This window comes from Sminthopsis crassicaudata, chromosome 1 (genome assembly GCF_048593235.1).
Source record: "Sminthopsis crassicaudata isolate SCR6 chromosome 1, ASM4859323v1, whole genome shotgun sequence".
Taxonomy (NCBI): domain Eukaryota; kingdom Metazoa; phylum Chordata; class Mammalia; order Dasyuromorphia; family Dasyuridae; genus Sminthopsis; species Sminthopsis crassicaudata.
Window position 1 is genome coordinate 31193077 of NC_133617.1, and position 23299 is coordinate 31216375.

At 39.9% G+C, this 23299-nt stretch overlaps 1 protein-coding gene and 1 long non-coding RNA gene across 2 annotated transcripts in view; one reads left to right on the forward strand and one right to left on the reverse strand.

Annotated features, from left to right (window-relative positions):
- The window catches only part of LOC141559831 (uncharacterized), a 33285-nt gene extending 11164 nt beyond the window's left edge, over window positions 1-22121 (forward strand). Inside the window, exons 2-3 of the long non-coding RNA XR_012487580.1 lie at window positions 18919-21150; window positions 21190-22121. This is a non-coding gene — a long non-coding RNA (uncharacterized LOC141559831). The remainder of the gene's footprint in view (window positions 1-18918; window positions 21151-21189) is intronic.
- Window positions 1-23299, reverse strand: part of LOC141559817 (voltage-gated hydrogen channel 1-like) — a 29117-nt gene that overhangs the window by 4342 nt on the left and 1476 nt on the right. The window contains exons 2-3 of the mRNA XM_074297494.1: window positions 15920-16018; window positions 10311-10542 (exon numbers count right to left, since the gene is read on the reverse strand). Of these exons, the coding sequence (XP_074153595.1) occupies window positions 10311-10542; window positions 15920-15964 (277 nt within the window). The 5' untranslated portion in view covers window positions 15965-16018. The remainder of the gene's footprint in view (window positions 1-10310; window positions 10543-15919; window positions 16019-23299) is intronic.

A 23299-nucleotide genomic window follows, 5' to 3' on the forward strand; every position in this document is an offset into this window, starting at 1 on the left:
TGCATCTTTTGATCAATGCCCTTCATTCCACAATACAGCTATGCTCACCCAGGCCTTTATCACCTCTTATCTGGACAATAGCCACCCAACTGGCCTCCCTCTAGCCATTCTCTCCCATTTGCAGTCCAGCCTCCAAAGCTGCCAAATAGACCTTCCCACAGCACAGGGACTGCCCAAGTCACTAGCAGGTGGCTCCTACTAACAGTATAATACTGATAGGAGACTTTATTACTTTAACTATCCCTGCTGGTTTGTTCCCTCTATCCAAAGAACAGCAGTTAGTTTCTTTCCTTGAACAGGTGATCATTTCAGTCTTTAAAAAAAATGAAAGAAATAGAGAGGATTTCTGGTCTGCAATTGATTTTCACCAACAAAACAAATAGTTAATAGGCAATAAATATTGAATACCTACTATATGGCAGGCATTATGCTAAGTGCTAGGGAGAACAAATACTAAAAAAAATATAGTGCCTTTCCTCAAGGAGCTTACAGTAAAATACGGTAAAACAACACATAAAAGAAAGCTAAAAGTGTGGGTGAGAGGGGAGGTACCTGGCACAGGGGCATGGTGGAAAAGTCAAAGGAGCTCAGAATGAGTGCAGTTGGAGAACACAGGAACTGATTGCTAGGTTAACATGAAAAGGAGCTTTGGAGGAAATGCCTACTCCATGTTAAGAGTGTGTGACACATGCCTAACATATAGTCGATTACTTATGCTGTCTAGGGGAAGGGGAAGAAAAAATCTGAAACAAGGTTTTGCAAAGATCAATGTTGAAAACTGTCTTTGCATATATTTTGAAAATTAAGTCTATTATTCAAAAAATGTGTGTAACAGAGAGAAGGAAAGCCAGAAATAGTCCCACATGCAGCCTAGATTTTGTGAGAGCAGATTCTACATTGTTTAGAAAAAGAATAATAAGTAGGATCCCACCTTCTATAGGGAAAGTCAGCCCTGGAGACTTCTGACTGTCAGATAATCTACTGGTCAGTAATAACCCAAGCAACTGGGAAAAGGCTTGTCTGGGTCCTCTGGAGCTTCACGCTCAGCAAATTTTTTTTTTGACTGGGGACACCCAGACTTGGAAATTCTTGCAATTTTCAGCAAAGTTCCTAGGAAACCTTTGCCACCTTTTCAACTTCTCCAGGATATTAGAGAGGAGAAAAATATCTTTTTGCAAAGGTATTTTATGGCTTTTGGCAAAGATGGGACAGTCCTATTTCATGTCATTTTTGTCTGTCTCTGTGTCTCTGTGCAGAATGTCTCTGTCATGTTTGTTCTATGAGCTAGATTTTGGTACCTGGAAATTTTTAAAACACAATCAGCAAGAAAAAACTGCTAAAATAATGGATTCTCAACATTTTGAGAAGTTTGGCAGTTAATCATTTTAAGATTGCAAGAAAAATTCCTGAAACACTGGGGATAATTCCAAGAATTTACCCCATTTTGAAAGAGAAAAAAAAAGAAAGAAAAAAACAAACTAGGTAAATAGCATCTTTTTGCTAACCCTTTCTTGACTCCCATCTTGTTTCTCCATTGGAAAAGCAACCCAAAAAGTATTAAGGGACCTTCTCCACAACCCTGATCACTTAGCGTGCTCTACTCTCCAGAATCCTTAGTGCATCTCAGTTGTGGGGATTGTTAATAAGATCAATATAGCCCAAGTCCATTTGTTTACTAATCCTCATCTCAGATCAATTTAAGAGAATGCTAAAGAAATGTAGAAAAACTTGAATTCTGCCTCACCTGTAGAACTGGAGGAACCAGCAACAGCCATGGAGACCCCACACAAACCTTACCCAAACACCCCTCCCAACTCAGCATAAGAGAATGGGGATGGAGTGGGAGTCAGGCTCCATGGTCAGCATTCTCTGAGCTCTGGCACCCGAAACTACTACCTAAGGGAGATCTTGGCACCAATCCCCCTAGCTTTGGCAAGTTCTGTCCAGCAACTGTGTGGGAAGAATCTGAGTGCCAATGGCAGCATCCAGCATGGCAGTGTGAAGTGAGAAATCTAGTCAGCCTTTGCATTTGGTAAGCCCATCATTCACTGTTTCACAAATTATCTCTACTCAGTTTTCTGATTTGTAAAGAGAAATAATGATTGTTGTTGTGAACACAATATGACTGCAAAGATATTTAGCATAAATAAATGCTAAATGATGGTTACCTGCTTTGCTGGATATAATTGCTTCATATATGATAATTTTATATGGGGTTTTTTAAAGATGTGACCAATATACAATGCCTATGTTGAGATACATGATGTTGTGTGTATAGAAAGTAATTTGGAAGCGAATTCAACTAAATTAAGGACTCCCCAGGAGTAGGAGGATAGTGTATAGAGGAAAGAGAGGCTTTTTCTCTTTCTTCCCTCTTCCCTGACTGTACCAGGGATACATGGAAGAAGGGGTGGGAGGAAGAGAAAGAAAATATAGTTCAGTGAAATTTGGTTTTTTGAGATATGATAGTAAAAGCAGTTTTAAAGGAACTCTAATCAAAGTCCCCTAAAGGGATGTGTAAATTGTAACCTATTTGCACTGACAGAAGATTTAAGAGTTTGGGAACTTTAGGAAAATAGAAAAGCAGTTCACTGCTACTTTAAAAACTCGGGCAACAGCCATCCAGCTTTGGAGTTATCAAGAGTCAGAATCCTGTCAGTGAAAACTGGGATCTTAACCCTTTTCTGGCTCACAAAAGAGTTTGTGTGAGTTGGAAAATAGCCACATGGGAAATTCAGTGTGTCTGGAACATTTAATAAGAATTTAGAAAATCTCATGAACTAAGGTTAAGTCAATTTTTAAATTTGTTCTAGCTCAATTTTAAGAATTGTCTTGTTTTCTCCCCTAAAACAAAAGGGAGGGAGATGGGCAAAATGGAGATCATTGTGTTTTGAATTTAATCATGTTCCTATTCAGCAAAAACAAAAACATTTTGTATTTAGATTCCTAGTAAAAAAAGGAATCTGATCTGAAGAATTGGTCTCACTTGGTGTCTTCCCAATTATCAACCTTATCAACCCCTTATCAAACTAATTTTTTTGTTGTTTATGATCATTTTGGAAGAAAAAAACTTGATAATGTGAAACATTAAATAATATTTATATTCCTCTTTAAAAAAAAAAAAAAGGGGAAACTTATTTAAGGGAACAGAAATCCTCCCCGACCAAAGCTACAACAGCTTGGGGACAGAATAAATGGAATAACTGAAAGAAGGTGGAAAGTTATTTAGCCTTGCAAATGTAATTTATTCACCTTTGCTAGAAAATTAAAAGGAAATTACAGCTAAGATTGTTTGGTTATTACCTAGGAAAATTCTAAAATTGAAGTTATTGTCCGTGTTACACCTAAAATTAGGTTTTTAATTAAAACCTAAAATTACTGAGGAATGAGGTGAAACCCTTATCAGTCTCTCTTCAAGAATGAGGGTGTGAAGTACTTTTTCCCCCTTCACAGAGTAGAAGGAGTATTAAACAGCACAGCTCACAAAAACAGTTGGGGGAAGGTAACAACAAACTCAGCCCCTTCCCTGGGGTCTCTGTCAACTCCCCTTAATTTGTAAACTTGCCAGTTTTCTTGAAACCATCAGGATAAGTCCTGAGATATCAGCCTGTTTAGAATGTTTAGTTCCAAAACAAAGAATCTATAAGCTTATAAAAAATTTGATCCTTGAACCAGGATGAGTTTAAACAATATCTACTATGTGTGTAAGTCCTGGTAAATTTTTTTTTTATCTAGCCTTAAGCTATGATTAGTAACTTGGGAGTGTAACTGATATTCTTTTTTGAGCTTTGAATTTTGGTACGATTGCCTGATGGATCGAGTCAGTAACCCACTATTGGAGAGAAATGACATAAGTTACTCGGAGGGATGCCTTCCTGAACTGTCACAGATGGGATGTCTTACCTGGGTAAGAGCTGGAAGGACATCTTTAGTCTCTGCTCAAGGTCATATCCTTCTGACTCAGTTTCCCAGTTCTGTTTCTTTTGTTTCCCACCTGATTATTCCTGACTCTGGCTATGAGGTGGAATTGTCTCTGCATGATTAGTTGTCAACACTATTATAATCATGTCCCTGCTTTTTCCTCTTATAGCAAATTTCTATAATCGGAGCAAGTGATCAGTAGAAGCCCATGAGCACAATACAAATCTCCCAGGGGACGAAATGGTTTCCTACTTTAGATCTTAAAGATGCTTTCTCTTGTACATCATTGTGTAAAGACTCAATTTCTTTTTGCTTTTGAATGGGGCAAATCTAGGGGAATGTAACCCTCACCAATTAACATTGTCATGTTCATAACATGGAGGTAGCGTAAGGCTTCTGTGACAGCCCCTACATATTTGGACAGACATTGGCTATCCACAGTAAGTAGTTAATCTGGATCTGCAGCTCAACCCAAGAGGCTGCAGACATAAAAATCCTTAACTTCCCAGCCCGCCAGGGCTATGAAGTTTCGTTGTCTAAAGGCCCATTGCCAATCTGTTGATTATTTAGGCCATGAATTAACTCCCACCTCCCTTCCTTCACAGCAAAGAGGAAGTAGACAATCTTCATCACTCCCTGAACCTGCCTCCAAGAAACAGCTACATACTTTCTGGGCATGGTTAGATTTAGTAGAATTCTCAAAGAAACTTGCTATCTTTGGGGTGACCCTCCTTATAGCAGTGGCTGCCACAGCCTTTCTAAATGAGGAAACCTCTAAGCTCACCCTAGGCCAACCACTGGAGGTTCTAACTTCCTACCAGGTTCAGAGCATTTTTGTTCTCATCAGAGCTTTCAAATTGGAGAAAGGATGAGAGTGAACATCTATACTGACTCTAAATATGCCTGTCATGTTTGGCAGGCTCATGGGGCTATATGTAAAAATGGGGATTTTTGACAGCTAAACAGTCCCTCATTAAATATGGAGGGGAGCAATTACTGCAAGCTGCCTATGTACCTAGAGAGATTTCTGTTATGTTCTGTAGAGGACAACAGAAATGAGATTCATTTCTGGCCAAGGGAAACAGGCTTGCAGATTCAGCTGCCCGTTTTCCCTGACCATGGCACCTTTAATTCTCCAACTCCTACACTCTCTCATATAGCAACTTGGAATAAGCCCTTGCTAAAGAAAGGGATACACACTTTCTCCTGCATGGATTCAAACACCTTCAGACCAACTTCTAATCCCAGAGGCATTATCCAAGGGCTGCCGAGGGTCAGAATCATATATTGAGTGATATTCAGGTTGACCAAGTAATTAGAATTTCATGGCTTAGAGTCTGGAAGAAACAATTCTCACAAGTAGAATAGAAATACAGGGGCTAAATATGAGCCAAAAAAAAATTAAAAGTGGAGTTGGTATAGGGGTTACTAGAGACAGTAATCAGGAACCCCAATCAAAGAAAGACTTGTCAGGGTAGATGAGGCTATCATAAATGTTTTACCTCCAGACAACTTTTCCTAGGATAAATATCAAACATTTTCTCCAAATCCCTGCTTTTTTTTGCTCAAAAGAGTAGGGGCAATGGGTGGAATATTGGCATTATACACAGTAAAAGGAGTGCTTTAATGTTTAAAAGGCATTAAGCATTGGGAAGAGAGGATGACATGAAAGGATAATAAATCTTAAGTGGATATGATCTCCTTTAGCTAAAACTCTGAGCCTTTTCAGACTTACAATGGAAGGCTTTTACCCAATTAGTAAAGTGAGGGGGCAGATGTGTAAAAGCTGCCAGTTCTCCACTAAGTATGTATTCCTCCTCCTGAGGGGCTTCAGGAATGTTTAAAAGCCCTTTCAGTATTTACTTAGGCACAAACTGGGCAGGCCTGCAGACTTGTTTTGTTTCTCCTAGCTTGTGACCAGTGGAAATAGGTTTCACAAGGGATTTGAGAGTAGCTTGGTGTAGGGCAAAGAGAATTTTCCATAGACTTTCATCCTTTTGTCCCAAATTAATTTGGAGTTTCAAACTGCTTGAGAGGGGAATGAAGAGGGTACAACTTCTAAGAGAAATGTAGCAGCAATCCTAAGTATTCTAACAATCTGTCTATCAATGATTCTAAAGTCTTCTGGCCTTAGGATAGTCCTCCAAACATTTCTGACTGACTGATAATCAGCTAATTTGTGATAATCAACTTCCTGAAACAATAGTGAATAGACCACCTCTCAAACCTACCAGTAAACCATAAAATTAACAAAGAAGTAACACAAAGATCTAATTTTGTCCTATAAATTTACTTTCTTTCTCCTCATTCTTTACTAAATACTTTTGGAATTTAGCCCACTTCAATTAGCATTATAATTACAAAAAACTTTGCCTCTTAACTTGGAGATGGGTTCAAGCTTGCAAATTCTTTTGAGACACCTCAAAACACCGGTCTGCAATCCCAAACTTTTGGGGGCTCCTTCTGACCCAGTCATTTGTTGTAGCTATCCAGCCATTTCAGTCATGCCCAACACTTGGTGACCCCATTTGGGTCTTCACATCTTCACAAAGATACTGGAGTGATTGGCCATTTCCTTCTCCAGCTCATTTTACATATAAGGAAGCTGAAGCAAAAAGGGGGAAGCAACTTGCCAGGGTTGCAGTTAGTAAATGGCTGAGATTGGATTTGAACTCCAGAAAATGAGTCTAATTCCAGACCGAGCACTGTTTGCTCTGCCACCTAGTGACCAACAAGGGCAATCAGAAAGATATTTAGGATCACTTGGTACCCTGATGTGTTCAACTGATCAAGCCCAGATGAACTACATCATAGGAGAGTCAAAGGAAAGGCAGGTGTGATTTTGGAACCCCTTGACAGTGATTGTAAAAAATCAGAAAAGACATCTAGAGGTATTTTTAAGACCAAGGAAGGGTAAATGTCCCTATTTTCAGAAAGAAAAAAAAGGGGGGATGGAAAAGAATTCTGAAATCTATAGTCCAATAAGCTTGATTTTGACCTTGCTGACATTGGTTCAGGATTCATTATTGAAGAGATTGCTGTGGAAGACAGAATACAAAAGGCCAACTTTGTCAAGAGCAGGTCATGCCCGACAAACCTAGCAGGCATGGATTTCTGAATAGGCAGCAGATGATGAAAGTTTGACCTGCACTTGGAAGGTGGTTTCTAGGGCAACTCCCCAGGGATCCATGCTTGGCCCTGTGCTGCTCCAGGTTTTTAACAGTTCCTGGGAATTTGCTGTTGGATGGCATGCCCATAGAATCTTCAGAGGACACCAGACTATGAGGGATGGCTAACAAAGGCGGGAGCAGGGGGAGGAAAGCAGAGGCTTCTGATCATGCTAGATGGGGGAACTGTAGCTCTTTAGCCTGCAGAAAAGATGATGTAAAGAGACAGAAAGACAGAAATAATCTTCTAGCAGTTGAAGGACTGTTGGCTTCAAAAAGAAATTTGAATTGGCCTGTTCTGCTTGGCCCTCACGGGTAGAACCCAGAGCAAGGGGTGAGAGCTACAAAGAGTGGAATTAAGGCTGTAGCCCCTCTTATTTGTCTTTCTCCCAAAAAGCACAGTATCACTGCAAAGCCCATGAGTGTAGGAGGCATCATCAATATGAAGAAACTTTGGGGAAATGTGTGTCTGTGGGAAAGTGTGCTTTTCAAGACCGAATGATGGAAAGCACCTCTGATGTGTTCTGAGAATATTCCAATAACCATGCTTGGTTCAATCTCCTCTATATTTCCTTCTCCCAGTATTGGACTACTACCCTCCCATTCCTGTTTTCACTCTGTACCATCCCCACTATAAAGTGTCTTCCTAGCCCAGTGTAAGAACATAAATAGGGAAACCATATTCCACATGGTCAGAGAACATGGCTGTGACACTTTGGCAGGTGTCCAAGGTCTAGTTTTTCCCTTGTGGACACAAATAATAAAAGTGCTTTAGCTAAACCATGAATTCATCAAACCAATAGAGAAAAGGAATTCTTCCAGAAAAAACCCTCCTTGTCCAATGGAATCCTGAAAGAGGTAAAACCTGACCAGGTCAAAGAGTAAGCTATTAGATCAGGTAGAAGAGAAAATGCTAAGTATCTGTTCTCATTTACCTAGGCAATTACATATTTAACACCAATATTCAAGTGATGCTTTAGGAATCCTGAAAGACCATATTCTCTGAAGTATAAAAATTATGGATAAAATCCTGGAAAAGATGGACAAATAAACCATGGGTATGCACAGGCTGCAGTATGTCACCAGAAAAGATTCATGTGCAAGAAGTGATGTGAAAGACATACTCAAGGACCCATATGAATAAAAAGAGTAATCATTAAACTAGTCAGTCATATAACCAGAAGGAGTGATAACAGCTCACTAAAGTACTACATTTTTCGCCTGGAGTCAGGAAGATCTAAGTCAAATGTGACCTCAAGACATCTGCTAGCTGGGTCACCTTGGTTACTTAATTTCTCCCTGTCTCAGTTTCTTTATCTGTTAAACAGGAATAGTAACAACCCATCTGATTGTTGTGAGGATAAAATGAGATAATATGTGAAAAGGGTTTCCATATCTTAAGGTATTATATAAATGTAATCATCGTTGTTATATTGAAAAATACAAAGAAAATTTTTCATTAATTCAAATCAAGGCAATTGGTATTAAATGCCTACTATGTGATAAGTGTTGGAGATTAAAAAACAAAACCAAAAAACAATCCCTATCTTCAAAGAGCATATATTCTGCTTGGGAGATGGAGAGTGGGATGGAGAGAAGAGAACATTTAAATAGATAAAACAAGATAGTTTGAAGAGGTTGATTTCTCTATATATCTTGCTTGTATCTAATTTTTATTTGTTTAAATGTGTTCACGTTATGTCTCCCTATAAAATGTAAGCTCCCTGAGGTTAGCCATTATTCCTCTCATCTTTTTGTATCCTCAGCACTTAGCAGCGTTCCTTTCACATATCTGGTGCTCAGTAAATGCTGCTTGATTGGCTGACTGAGGGAGAAAGGAGTGATAAGTAGGGTCTATAGGAAAGCCTCCCTGGAGAGGTGGCATTTAACTTGAACCTTGAAGGAAACTTTGAATTCTAAGAGTTTTAAGAGGTGGGAGAATGATTTCTAGAACTATAGGACAGTCTTTGTAAAAGCACAGAAATGTTGCATGACATGTATGCCAGGGAAAAGTAAATAGACCAGTTTGGTGGAATGACATCAATAAGGATTACCCAGAAGGCATGGAAGGACTACAATCTGCACCAGGAGAATGAGTGCTACATTAATGAGATCGTGTAAACACCAAAGTACAAAAACATTAGCTTTAGAAGTAATCATTAGAACTTCCTGTCTTCTAAGTATAAAGGGAAGTCATATTTCTTACCAAAGTGCACTCAAGCTTGCCACCTCATTTGGATGCTCAATTCCTTGGGAACAGAAGAGACCACAATGGAAGAAATACTGGAGGGGAGGAGGAGGGAGAATGAACACATACTTTATCCCTACCCTGAGGAGTTCAGAGAAGCCCCAGAAGACTTTAGTGAACTGATGCAGAGTGAAATAAGCTGAACAGATACTATGACTAAAAGAGGGTAATGTAAAGAATGCAAAAGGAAGTAGAATTGTGATTAATAATAATAAACGATCTTGGTTCTGGAAAATAAAAAATGAAATATATCTTCTCAACAATGAAATAAGGAAGCCTAGGGAAAGAACACGCATAATAAATGGTATATAAATAAATAAATAAATAAACAAACAAACAAACAAATAAATAAATAAATAAAAGAGTCCTTTTGCTGGGTGTATCTGGTTCAGTTCATTACTGCTCTATTGGAACCGATTTGGTTCATCTCAGTGTCATAAGGGGGTGGTGATTTCATTTATAGCTTGTACATATATAAGAATATTTATCCATAAAATAAATAATAATGATGATAAAAATAATTACTGGCCATTAAAAATAATATTTTGCATTAAGATTTGCAAAATACTTTACAAATATTATCACTCTTTATCCTCACAACAACTCAGGGAAGTAGATGCTAATACTACCTCCACTTTACAAACTCAGGGAGGCAAAAATCAGTGACTTGCCCAAGTTCACAGAGTTAACATGTAAGATAGCATTTGAACTCAAATTTTTCTAACTCCACATTTAACATTCTAAATATTACACTATCAAACTTAAAATGATTGTATTGTAAGAATAAAAAGCATCAATAAATTGATTTTTTTTTTAAAGAAAGACTAGCTTCTTGCAGGTAAACACTTCTTGTTGTTTAGTCTTTGTCCTCCTACCACCAAGCAAGGTGTAGCCTAAAGTACCACCTCTGTCCAGTTTTCAGACAGCTTACTCAATCAACAATTCATAGAGGACCTGCCACTACTGGGACTTACCACTGATAATGCTGGCCACCCGCCAAAGTCGGAGAAGGATCAAGAAGCTGAAGCCTTCTAACTTATGCTTTTGCAACAGAAGGGAAAAGTCCATGACGAAGGAGATAATCACAATAGCAGCATCCAGAATCTCAAGCTTACGATAGAAGAATTCCATTCGGAAGGCATATAATTTTAATACAATTTCCACTAGGAAGAAGACTGGGATGGCAATGCTGAGATAGTGGAACACCTAGAAGAAAGGCAGGGAGCCAATAGTTAAATTCCACATACTCTAAGCGTCACATCATCATCATCACTGGTCTCCCTCCTCATCTCCTATGACCGCTTCAAGTCCCAAGTCGTTTCTAACTTTTAATTCCAGTGTCTTCCTTCTTTTCATGATTTCCCATTTATCAAGTACAGTACTTGTTTTTGCATACCTGTTTGCTAGTCATCATTTCCCATTAAATTAATTGTAGGCTCCTGAAGGGGAGGCATTTTTTTTGCTTTTTATTTTTAATCCCTAGAATTTAGCACAGTGCCCGCACAGAGTAGCCATTTAGCAAATCTTGATTGACTAACTACCTTACAGAGTTATGACAATTCAATAAGATGCCATATGTAATATGATTGATCAACTTTTTTTTTAAAATAGTTTTTATTTACCAAATATATGCATGGGTAATTTTACAACATTGACAATTGCCAAACCTTTTGTTCTAATTTTTCCCTTTCTTCTCCCCCCCCCCCCCCGATGGCAGGTTGACCAATACATGTTAAATATGTTAAAAGTATAAATTAAATACAATATATGTATACATGTCCAAACAGTTGTTTTGCTGTACAAAAAGAATTAAGACTTTGAAACAGTGTACAATTAGCCTGTGAAGGAAATCCAAAATGCAGGTGGACAAAAACAGAGGGATTGGGAATTCCATGTAGTGGTTCATAGTCATCTCCCAGAGTCCTTTTGCTGGGTGTATCTGGTTCAGTTCATTACTGCTCTATTGGAACCGATTTAGTTCATCTCATTGTTGAAAATGGCCACATCCATCAGAATACATCCGCATATAGTACTGTTGTTGAAGTGTATAATGATCTCCTAGTCCTGCTCATTTCACTCAGCATCAGTTCATGTAAGTCTCTCCAGGCCTTTCTGAAATCATCTTGTTGGTCATTTCTTACAGAACAATAATATTCCATAATATTCATATGATTGGTCAACTTTAAACTGTCAAATAAGTGTTACTGTTATTAACTATTATTATTCAAAATAATTTAGCACATGGCCTTTAAGTTGCTGTGTGGAAAATTTCATCATCCTGTGGTCCGACTGGTGATAAGCCTCTCTGAAACTAGCTAGACTGAGATACTCATTGTTGGGGGAATGGTCAACCAAATTTCCCTATATAAATGTAACGGGATCTTACCATGCCTAAAAAAATGATGAACATGAAGAATTTAAAGAAACAGAACCAGGAAAGCAGCACAAACAATGACTAAAACATTGGAATCTGTCAACAAACATTAATTAAACACTACTATGTGCCAGACACTGTGCTGAACATGAGTGGTGTAAAGAAAGGCCAAAAAATATGGAAAATTGAAAAAATTAACAACTTCGAGATTGATCCCCCTTTAATTATAATGATCAAGCTTAGTCCCTGGAGAGGAGAAAAAAACTGATCTCTCTTCTTTGCAGAGATGGGAGATTATGAGTGTGATACATAAACTATTTTATTTGATGGGGGTGCATGAACTATCATATATGATTCACGTATTGGTTAGTTTTGTTGAACTGGTTTCCACCTTTTTCTTTTTTTCTTTTTGCTGAGGTAATTAAGGTTAAGTGACTTTCCCAGGGTTACACAGCCAGGAAGTGTTAGGTGTCTGAGACCAAATTTGAACTCAGGTCTTCCTGACTTAAGGGCTGGTGCTCTACTCACTTTGCCACCTAGCTGCACCTCACCCCTTTTCTTTTAAAATTTTTCTTGAAAGTGATAGTTAGCTGACTGAGAAGTGATATGTTTGGAAATAAAGGTACTGTAAAAAAGATATTAAAGAATTTTTTAAAAGAAGTCAGTTAGGCTGGTCTCAGCAGACAGATCTGTTTTCAAAAGCCTTAGGTCAGAGTCCACCTACTCTCAGGCATGAGAGGAGGAACACTAGGGACGATTCTCCTCTTGTTCTAAAACATGATCCAGCCCTTAATTAATGATGGATTTTCTGTTAATGCTCCTTAACTACAAGGACTCTACTCAACAACCTGCATGACCATTGGGAAAGTTCTTTATCTGCTTCTTTCTGTTGATAAAACTCTTATGTTCTGTGCATCTCCAGAGAGATTCTCACTTCAAGGTTCAAAGGAATGCCCAACGTTATTTTAAGGCTTCCTCTAAGGGCAAGTCCCACCTTCTTTCAACATTTATCACCTCCCTTAAGACTTGGTGCAATAGCTACTTCCTCTAGGAAAGACCCTCCTCCAACTTTGCCTATATTAATCTCTCAATCAGCAACTTCTTAGCTACTTAGATGACAAGTTCAGAATTCTCAGTTTTAGCCTGCAAGGCTATTAATTCTTGGGCTTCTGCCCATGCTGGTTGTGTTGCCCACTGTAAATAAAATGTTCCTTTCTATTCAAAACAGTATGGAATTGTATTAGTAGTAGTAGCAGTAGCAATAATACCAGTGGAGATGGTAATAGTATTAATAGTACTCATAGTGATAATAACTATAATATTAGTAGTGATAGTATAATAATAGTACATAGTACTGATGATAGTAATAAAAATAGTAGTAATAGTAGTAGTAGTAATAGTAGTAAATAAAATGGTCAGTATGGAACTGTATTAGTAGTAGTAGTAGTAGTAGCAATAATACCAGTGGACATGGTAGTAATAGTAGTAGTACTCATAGTGATATTAGCTATAATATTAGTAATGGTAGTATAATAGTAATACTAATACTATTGATGATAGTAGTAATAATAGTAGTTATAATTTCAGTAGTAGTATAATAGTAGTACTAATAGTACTTATGTCAGTAATAGTAGTAGTAATAGTAGTTATAGCATTAGCAGCAATAGTATAATAATAGTACTAATAGTATTGATGATAGTAATAATAATAGTAGTAGTAATAGTAATTATAATATTAGTAGTGGTAGTATAATAGTACTGATGATAGTAATAATAATAATAGTAGTAGTGATGGTGGTGGTGGTGGTGGTACTAGTAACATAGAAACAGTAATAGCAGCAGTAGTGATACAGTCCCAAAACAGTCATTGTAACTGGAGTGCTTGTAACTTGAGCAGTAACAGTAGCCATGGTAGCAACAATAACAGGAGTAGGAGTAGTAACAGTAATAGACATAGAAGGGATAGTGGTGGTTCGGTAATCATCAGAGAGCCTCGATTTAAATCCAGCCTCTGATGCTTGTGAGTTGTGTGATCTTGAGCAAAGCACTGTCCCCTGCCTGAACTTCCACCTCCTAATCTGTAAAATGGGTTGGACTAGATGAGTTGTAAAGATGCACGCAAATGAGTTCCCCCCACTGGACCTTGGAAAGCAGGAACCACATTTGCCTCTCTGTGTTCCGCAGGCACACAGCAGACAGACCCTTCCTAGAAATGCTGGGTTTATTGGATGGGTTTCTTCTGGCTCTAGTTTCATGATCCACTGAGGGCAGGCACTCTCTGAGAAATGAGGAGAACGTGAATAAAGAACAGAGAAGGAGCTGCTTGAGGTCAGTGATTGTTTTATTTCTGCCTTTTGTCCCCAGTCCCTGCACATAGAAGAAAGGGAGCAAATCTGGACTTGTGATATCACTCTTACAAGGAACTCTCAGATGGAGAAATTCCCCTTACCAATGCAGGCTGGCATCTTTTTTTGTAAATTAAAAACTTGGAAAATATCCCAGGAATTGAGAAGTTAATGGACTTGGCCATGGTCACACAGCCAGGACGTGTCAAGAGTGGGACTTGAACTCATTCTTCCTGAATTTGAGGATGGTTCTTCTATCTCTACTACATTTGTTACATACACAGTAGATGCTTTAAAAATCTTTGTTGACAACAATAGTATATGATGATCAATTCTGATGGACAAGGCCTTCTTCAACATTGAGATGAACCAAATCAGTTCCAATAGAGTAGTAATGAACTGAACCAGCTACACCCAATGAAAGAACTCTGGGAGATGACTATGAACTGCTACATAGAATTCCCAATCCCTCTAATTTTGTCTGCCTGCATTTTTGGATTTCCTTCACAGGCTAATTGTACACTATTTCAAAGTCCAATTCTCTTTGTACAGAAAAATAACTGTATGGACATGTATACATATATTGTATTTAATTTATACTTTAATATATTTAACATGTATTGGTCTACTTGCCATCTGGGGGAAGGGCTGGGGGAAAGGAGGGGAAAAGTTGGAACAAAAGGTTTGGCAATTGTCGAGGCCAAAAAATTACCCATGCATATATCTTGTGAATAAAAAGCTATAATTAAAAAAAAATTGTTGAATTAAAGAAATTGGCTGACCCGCCAATCCATGATTGCTAATAGCTTGCAATATAAAAAGATCTCAGTTTATCCTGTGAGTTTACTCTGAAAGGTGGGTGCTGTTCTTTTCCTCATTTTACAGATGAGGAAACTGAGGCAGGCACTTTCTATTACTGGATACATTTTCTTTATATCCTCTCCTCTCCCACAACCTGTTTGTGTTGGGGAAGTCAGAATACTCCTTTTACTACTTTCAAATTCTCCTTTGAACCTGACCTTGAGATTCATGCTAGCCAAATTTATCACTCAATAGAAAATCCTGGCGATTGTTAGCTATAGACACCCTCTCCCCACTCCAGCTCAAGGCATTCAAGAACCTGGCTCAAATTTTTTTTTCTCTTTCCAATCTCCTACCATCACAGGAAAGGGTAAGTGCTCATGACTAAAGACCTATCTTCCTCATTCCTGAATTTACTCAGTTCCCATGAGCACCTCCTCCACTCCTCCTCAGCTACTCAGAGAGAGGCTCACTCCTTTGTCTTGCCATCATGCCCAAATCTTTCACTTCCATGTCCACGAACTCTGAAATTCCTTAATCTGGTCTGGCAAGGTAGGCATGTTTCTCCCCCCAACCTTCCTCTCCTGAATCAGACTTCACAATGGAGCCTTAGGATTTATCCAGGTGATGAGCTGTATGGAGTGGGGGTAGGAGAAGCAGGATAATGGGACATCATCAGTATGGGACAAGTCCTGAGTCAGAAACCCCTCTACCCAAGCCCCTCACTCCACAGCACTAGATAGTTGCCTGGGCGCATTGAGAAGTTGAGTTACACCCTTACAACTAAAAGGGCCTCACACCCCATCCAGTCCAATTTCAGTACAGATGAGGAAACTGATATTGAGGCACCTTAGGTGATTTTCCACTGTCACACAGCTAATAAGCATCAAAAATGGGACTTGAACTTGGGTCTTCCAAGGCTTGCCCTTTATAAGAAAGCCCTAGCCAAGCACCAAAATGCATTGGAAAGCCTAGGGGCCATACTATTGGAGGTGAGACACAAAGTGAGATAATAGAGAGGGGGCTAGAGCTATGGAAAGACAAATAAACTGATTGTGCTCTACCTTGAAAAGATGGCTGTCAAGATGGATGACTTTCAAATCAAACATCAAGTGAAAGGCCACCAATAAGGCATCCACAATAACCAGGCAAATGATGACAATCTATGGAAAGAAGAGGAGGAAAATTGTTTTAAACTCTTTACACTGAAAATGTCAAGTGATAATGCTTTCTTCCATATATAAGATCTTAGGATTAAAAGATTGGTTGTTCATTTGTTTCCAACTCTTCAGGAACCTATTTCTTGGCCAATTTACTGAAGTAGTTTGCCATTTCCTGCTCCAGTTCATTTTACAGATGAGGAAACTGACGTAAACAGAGTGAAGTGACTTACCCAAGGTCACTAGGAAGTATCTGAGACCAGATTTTAATTCAGGTCTTCATATATCAGGCCAGATATATCTACTCTGCCACCTACCTGCCCTTAAAAAAGATATTACCAGGGTATTCTAAAAAGGAAAACCCCCACAAATTGTTCCTAAATACCTGAAAAAAGGCTCAAACTCTTCCACGGTGAGAGAATGTGAGTTAAAGCAACTTTGAGGCACACTCACAAATATCACATGGACAAACCAGTTAAACAAAGAATAAAATTCAATGTTGTCAGGACTGTGGGGAAACAGGCACAATATACCACTGATGGGAAACATGAACTGGTACAAACTTGGTTTAGAAGAAAAAAAACAACACATCAGATTTACTAAATTGATCAATAAACCTGCTCCTAGGATTATATCGTAAAGGTATCATAAAAAAGAAGAAAAAACAGACTTATCCAGTTATTTATAGCTGCTTTGTGATCTTTTAAGAATTAGAAGTTTTCAGGAACCTCCTGAATTCACCATTTTCCAGACTCACTGGACAAGGAGTATACAAGAGGACCTGAACCTGTTAAGGATGAAGTCCCATGTTAGGCTTATATTGTTTGTTATTTGCACCTCAACCTAGATCCCTGTGTGTCCTTGGGACAGGTGCCGGTCAGTCTGCACCAGACTGAGAAACTGAAGCTGGGACTCCTATAGACAAGCAAAGCAGTCTATCTTCATATTCTAGTAGTTTCCAAGGGGAAAGACAGAAGGTGGCTTTTGCTTGGGGGTCCTATTTTCTCACACTCTCACTCCATTTCTTTTACCTTCCTTCTCCCCTTCAGGAAGAATAATCTTATCTTTTCCTCCTTTTATGCCATTCCCATTTGCGAGGTCTTTCATGCCATTCCTCCCCCTTTGTTGCAATTTCATAAACATGCAAATATTCTTCTATTTAGATTAGGAATTCCTTGCATCTGCAAATGAGCTCTACATGCGTCTTCATTTCTCTTGCAATAAATCCAGTTGCTATGCAATGCATGGACTGGTGATTTTTTTTTTTTTTTGGTTAACAGAGGCCATTGGGCTTCTAAGCCCATCTTCAATAGCAACTATGGGCAAGTCACAAACTTCGAGAGTATCAGTTTCCTGCTCTGAAAAAAGGGATTTATTAAACTTATAGAACCTATGTCATAGCATTAGGTTACCGTGTAGCTGAAATCAATTAATTATTAATTTCATATTATTTAAGAAATATAACACAAATAAAATACATACCATGTAAATAAATAAATTATATGTATTATGATAATGAAATACAGGTTGTAAAATGAAATATTGGAAGAATACAGAGGAAAACAGAAAGACTATAAATCAGTTGACTCACTTACTATCCCAGGTAAATAAGTCTAAATTGCAGGTACATTGCTGCATTAGTGAAGAGAGCTTTCTCACCTGGGAATTTCACTAAGCCAAGGAAATCACAGTTCCTCCCAACAAAATGTTTTTTAGAACAAAAGGAAATGACAGAAAATAGAAAGTAGAATCAGAACCCACTAATCTGTTTTTTAATTGACAGTCAATCAACAAACATTTCAGGGCTTACTGGAGACAAAAAGATGAAAAGCAAAACTCAGTCCAAAGTGGGGGAAGAGAATTACACAGGAGAAAAAGAAATCAGAAGAGAACAGAGATATAAACAAAATTTTCTAGAAGTTATTTTATGTGAATAACCCTCCTTTTATAGGGGATTTTCAAATAATCTCAGTTTACAGCGTGGGTCATTTGGGCTTTATCTATTTAATGGGCACTGAATTAAATCATTTTAGATTTTTTTATTTTAAAAAGCCTAAGTCACAAAACAAGAGGTTGGGGCAGGAGAGCTCCTGAGTTGGCATAATGTCTGGCTGATACCACCTGGGCACTCCCTCTAGGGCCTACAGAGAAAGGAGCCGCACTTCTACTGTCAGGGAGAGAGTTGGCAGACTGGGCCACCTCCAGCCTCTGTGACTGAAACCCAAGTCCTCCTCCTTCCAGGAAAGCTTTCTGGGCTTCCTCTGGTGCAACCTGATCCCAATCTGCTCTGAGCTCCTCCCTCTCATTTTCCCCAATCACCCTCCAAGATCCCTTCTCTTTCTAAGCTCTTCAATCCCTCCCTCTCCACTGGCTCTCTTCTCTGTCTGCCCACATCTGCTCATTCCTCAGAAAGTCTTCCCACAATCCTGCTTGATTATCCCTACCTGGGGGGGAAGGAAATAAGGATTTCTATCCTTCCTGTATGTGCCAGCAATGTGCCAAACACTTGACAAATATCTTCTCACTACCACCCTTGCAGGGAGGTGCTATTCTCCCCTTCTCACAGACGAGTAAACTGAGGCAGAAGTAGGGAAGTGCTCAGATTCACAAAACTAGAAAATGTCTGAGGCTGGATTTGAACTCAGGGCTTCCTCACTCCAGGTCCAGCACATTGTCAGCCAGCTACCCTCTCTCTGTACCCCTTTCCCCATATATCCCTATAATGTCATCTGTCCTTGCTGCCTCCAGTTCCCCGCCTTCCCCTGCCTCTACACCTTACAAGCAGGCACAGGGGACAGAAGAATGGAGGCTGCAAGGCAACAGATGGGGAAATGCCACTTGAGGCTGGGCTGAAGGAGCCGCCCTTCAGGGCAAACCTAACTCCCTTTTCTTTGCCTCCCCAGGCCAAACCACAGAGAAGGCCCAGAATGATGGATTTGATTCAAGGACCTCAAGACTGTCCTCTGGAAGAGGCATTTGGCTTTTTCTTTCTCCTCCTTGGCCCAGAAAGCAGCCCCAGGGAGCATTCTCCTCAGTGCAAGGATTCCTGCCTGGATGGCAGAGAGAACTCCCTAACTGCGGGTCCTACCCAAACATGCCTCAGGAGGCAGGGGGTTCTCTCCCACAAGAGAGCTTCAAGCTAAGGCTAGAGAGCCATCTGCTGGGTGGGCTAGGGAGGCACAGCGGGGACTAGATGGCAGCTGGGGTCTCTTCTACCTCTAAGATTCTGGAGTGGGTCTGATCAGGAAACTGAGGCAGCATGGGGAGAGCAAAGTGTGGTGGACTTGGGATCATAAAAGGCCTGTACTCAAATCCTGCCCTTCACAGGTGCTAGCTTTGAGACCTTTTGCGTCTTTGTGCCTCAGTTTCCTCATCTGTAAGGTGAGCATAAGGATCCCTACCTAGCTCACAGGATGCCTGTGAAGTGCTTTGAAAACTTTAAAGCAACATAGAAATAGGTTATGGATGGTCGATTGGGATTTAGAGCTCAATCAGAGAACCCCTCTACTTCTTCTCCCTCAAGTCTTCCTTGTCTCCTTTCCAACTTCCCATTATTCCCTCATTAGAAGGAAAACTTTTTGAGGGCAGCCACTGTCTTTTTTGCTTCTATTTGTTTCCCTAACACATAACACAGTGCCTGTCAAATAGTAAACACTAACTGTGCTCTCTCACTTGATTGCTCTCTCTGCCTGTTTCTGTGTCTGTCTCCTGCTTTCTTTCTCCTTCCCTTTCTGATTCTCTCCACCTTCCCCCCCCCTTTTTTGTCTCTCTCCCTCCTTCCTTCCCTCTCTCTCTGTCTCTTTGTGTGTCTCTCTTACCAGACCACTGAATTCAACCCCTCATTTTACAAATCAGTAATTGATTTCAGGAAGATTTGGTAATGTCACTAATGTCATTCAGTGAATAAGCATCAGGAGTGGGATCTGAACTTGGGTTCTCCGCCTACAGATCAAAGTCTTTTCCCAAATAGCCCAATTCTCCTTTCTCCTCCTCTTCTCTTTCCCCAGAGTGCCCACCCCAGCACTAGCCGGATACAGTGACTGAGCGAGAGCCTGGATGGAAAGAGCTTGCAGACCTCCAGTCTCATTACACACTTGCATAATTACCTCGTCTCCCTCAGTCCTGCTCTCCAAGGCCCCTCAGTGTCACCTCTGACAGGGCAGACAGGCCAGGATTTGGTCAGGCTTGAGGAATGAAGCCCCCTGGGGAAGGGTGAGCCCCCTTGGCCAGGTGCAGGGGCCCCGGTTCACTGAGCCTGGGACTTGAGGTGAGGGAGACAGCCCTGCCTGGGCTACTCCTCCCAAGCTAATGCTGGGATTCTATGCTTGTCACAGGCACGAGAAGGAGGGGCCCATCCCTGACAGAAAGGGATTCTTGGTGGGCCCCAGGAGGAAGAAAACATGAACAATGACAGTGACAGGAAAGAGGCTGCTCCCACTCCCAGGTACAGAGGCAATGACATCTGCCCAATCTGGGGAACTGGGTTCATTTCTATTTCCAGCAGTGTGCAGGCCCAGGGCCCTGTGAACAGAGTCACAAAAATAACTGTTCAGCAATCAATCCTGACAGCTCCTTCATGGTTCTTCAGCCTCCCAGAGCATTCAGTGTCCAAAAGGGATTCCGAGAGGCTCCAGGGACATGCTCCCTGTCTCACTGCTACACACAGGCAGGACCAAACATAAGGAGGAAAAGGAAGGCTCAGAGAAGACAAGAGATGGCTGCTGGTGAAGCAACTGAATGGGTATTAACTTCCCAGCCCACATCTAAGGCCCCTTATTCTCCTCTTAAGTGTCTCAGCTTTCCTCATTCTAGGGGCCTCCCAGCTCCAATACTCGGTCTCCTGGTGTTCATTCAGACTGGAACATTTTAGGTTCTAAGCCCTCCCCCACCCCAGCCCTGACATCCCCTGTTCTAAGGCTCCTCTCTCCTCTAACATTCCCAGTACTAAGACTATTCCCAGATTTGATAATCTATTTTCTTATTATCTCTTTTTTAAAAATAATTATTGTGACACTAGTAGATACTTGTGATGACCTTTGAATGCTCTGAACTTTTTTTTTGCTTTTTATGCTGAAGCAATTGGAGTTAAATGACTTGCCCAGGGTCAGACAGCTAGGAAGTGTTAAGTATCTGAGGTCACTTTTGAACTAAGGTCCTCCTGATAAGTATCTGAGGTCACTTTTGAACTAAGGTCCTCCTGACTTCAGGGTGGTGTTCTATCCTACCTAGCTGCCCCATACTCTAAATTTTCAAAAAAATTTACAGCTCTCATCTGATTTTCCAATTTCAATAGCCTTGCAAAATAAGGGAAAATAGGTTTTATTATCTCTATTGTATAGCCACTAAAACCTGAGCTTTAGTCACAAGGCATGTGACTGATAACAGCCAAGACCTGACTCTCAGATCTACATTCTTTCCCTCCATCTTGTTGCTCTGGCTCTTGGTGGCACCTACCTGAAACTTTTTCGACTTGAATCGCTTTCTCAACACAGTCCTGATGTCTGGGGAGACCTTTGGAGGGTTGCCAACTTCTCCTGGAACACTGGCAGTACTTCTCTCTCTAACAGGAGCCACGGATGCTAGCCCTGGAGCTTCTGACATCTGCAGTTGCTTATCCTCCTCAACCTCATTGTCCCATTACGGTATTACAGTAAATTTACCTGGAAAGTACTTTACAAGTCAGCTAGTTTAACTTCCATATTTCATACATGAGAAAATTCAGGCTCTGCATGTCATAGAGATTAAGTCACAGAGGTAAAAATCCAAAATGACAAACTTATACGTGAACTCAGGTGTCCTGGAAACAAATTTAGCTGCCCCTTCCTTGTCTCCTGTACATCCCCATCCATTCCATTCAGTTTGACTAAAGCACACTACCTCTGCCCTTACCAAACTTTACATTTTTAGGTTATTCACCATCCTGAGTCACAACTTCTTTGAAACCTAGCACGATGCCAATATAAGTGAGACAGTGAAAAGTTCCCTGTCACTATCCAAATTATGCACAAAAGCTGACAGAACTATTATTGAAGTTGTTCTTTCTAGTGGATTCAACCAAGTTTAAATGATATAATTTAGAGTTTGATAAAAAAATTATTTTAAGATATTACAGAGTATGTTATGTCAGTCATTTTGGAAGAAAATATTTATTTTGATGTTCTGATGCTGTGTGCTGATGGATTTCTGTTGCATCTCAATTATGAGTATAGTAGAGAAGAGACTATTTAAGAGGGGAGACGAGAAGGATGAAGGGAGGGAGAGAAGAAGGGAGAGAGGGAGTAAAGGAGAGAGGGAGGAGGAAGAGAGAAACAGAAGGCACAAGCAAGGCACCAAATCAAAAAGGATTTCTAATTCATATGTGTAATGTCCAGACTAGCTTTCTGGAGGATCTCTGGATGGGCCTTGAAGAAGTGATGAAGGCAGGAGAGCCACCACAAGGATCTCTGTTTCTGTTTCCGTCTTCTGGGTCTCTGGGTCTGGGTCTGGGATCCAGCACTTCACCTGAGTCTTTCTCAAGTCTACTTATTTCAAGTCCTCTAGGCCCTTCTATAGCTTAGTACAATTATATCACTACAGCACACCGTTCTTGTGTCAACTGTAGAAGCATTACATCACCATACTAAGTACTAAGAATATACAAACTAGAGAACCATTATCTCATCAATCACACTGAGTGAACACCTTGTTGTAAGTAGCCTTGTTTCTCCAGAGTTCCAGCCCTCTACACATATGTACATTTTTTTTAACTTGGCAGAAGTATAGAATTGAATTTTATCCTGCAATGTGGACAAGCCATATTATTGTGGTTATCATGGATTATATACAAGGTCAAGACGGAAGAAAGTAAATGGTAACACAGCATCCAAATTCTTCGAGAAGTCAAAAGAAAGTTGCAAGAAGAAATAGACAATAAACCGATACTAGTGGGGGATCTCAACCTTGCTCTATAAAAAACAGATAAATAGAACCACAAAATAAACAGGAAAGAAGTTAAGGAAGTAAATAGAATTTTAGAAAAGTTAGGGATGATAAATAAACCTTTGGAGAAAATTGAATGGGGACAAAAAATGAATATACTTTTTCTCAGCAATACTTGGAACCTACCCAAAAACTGAACATGTGATGGGGCATAAAAATCTTGCAACAAAATGCAGAAAGGAGAAAGAGTAAATACATCTTTTTCAGATCATGCTACAATAAAAATTGCATGTAATAAAAGGCTGTGGAAAAGTAGCCCAAAAATTAACTGGAAACTGACTAATGTAATTTTAAAGAATGAGTGGC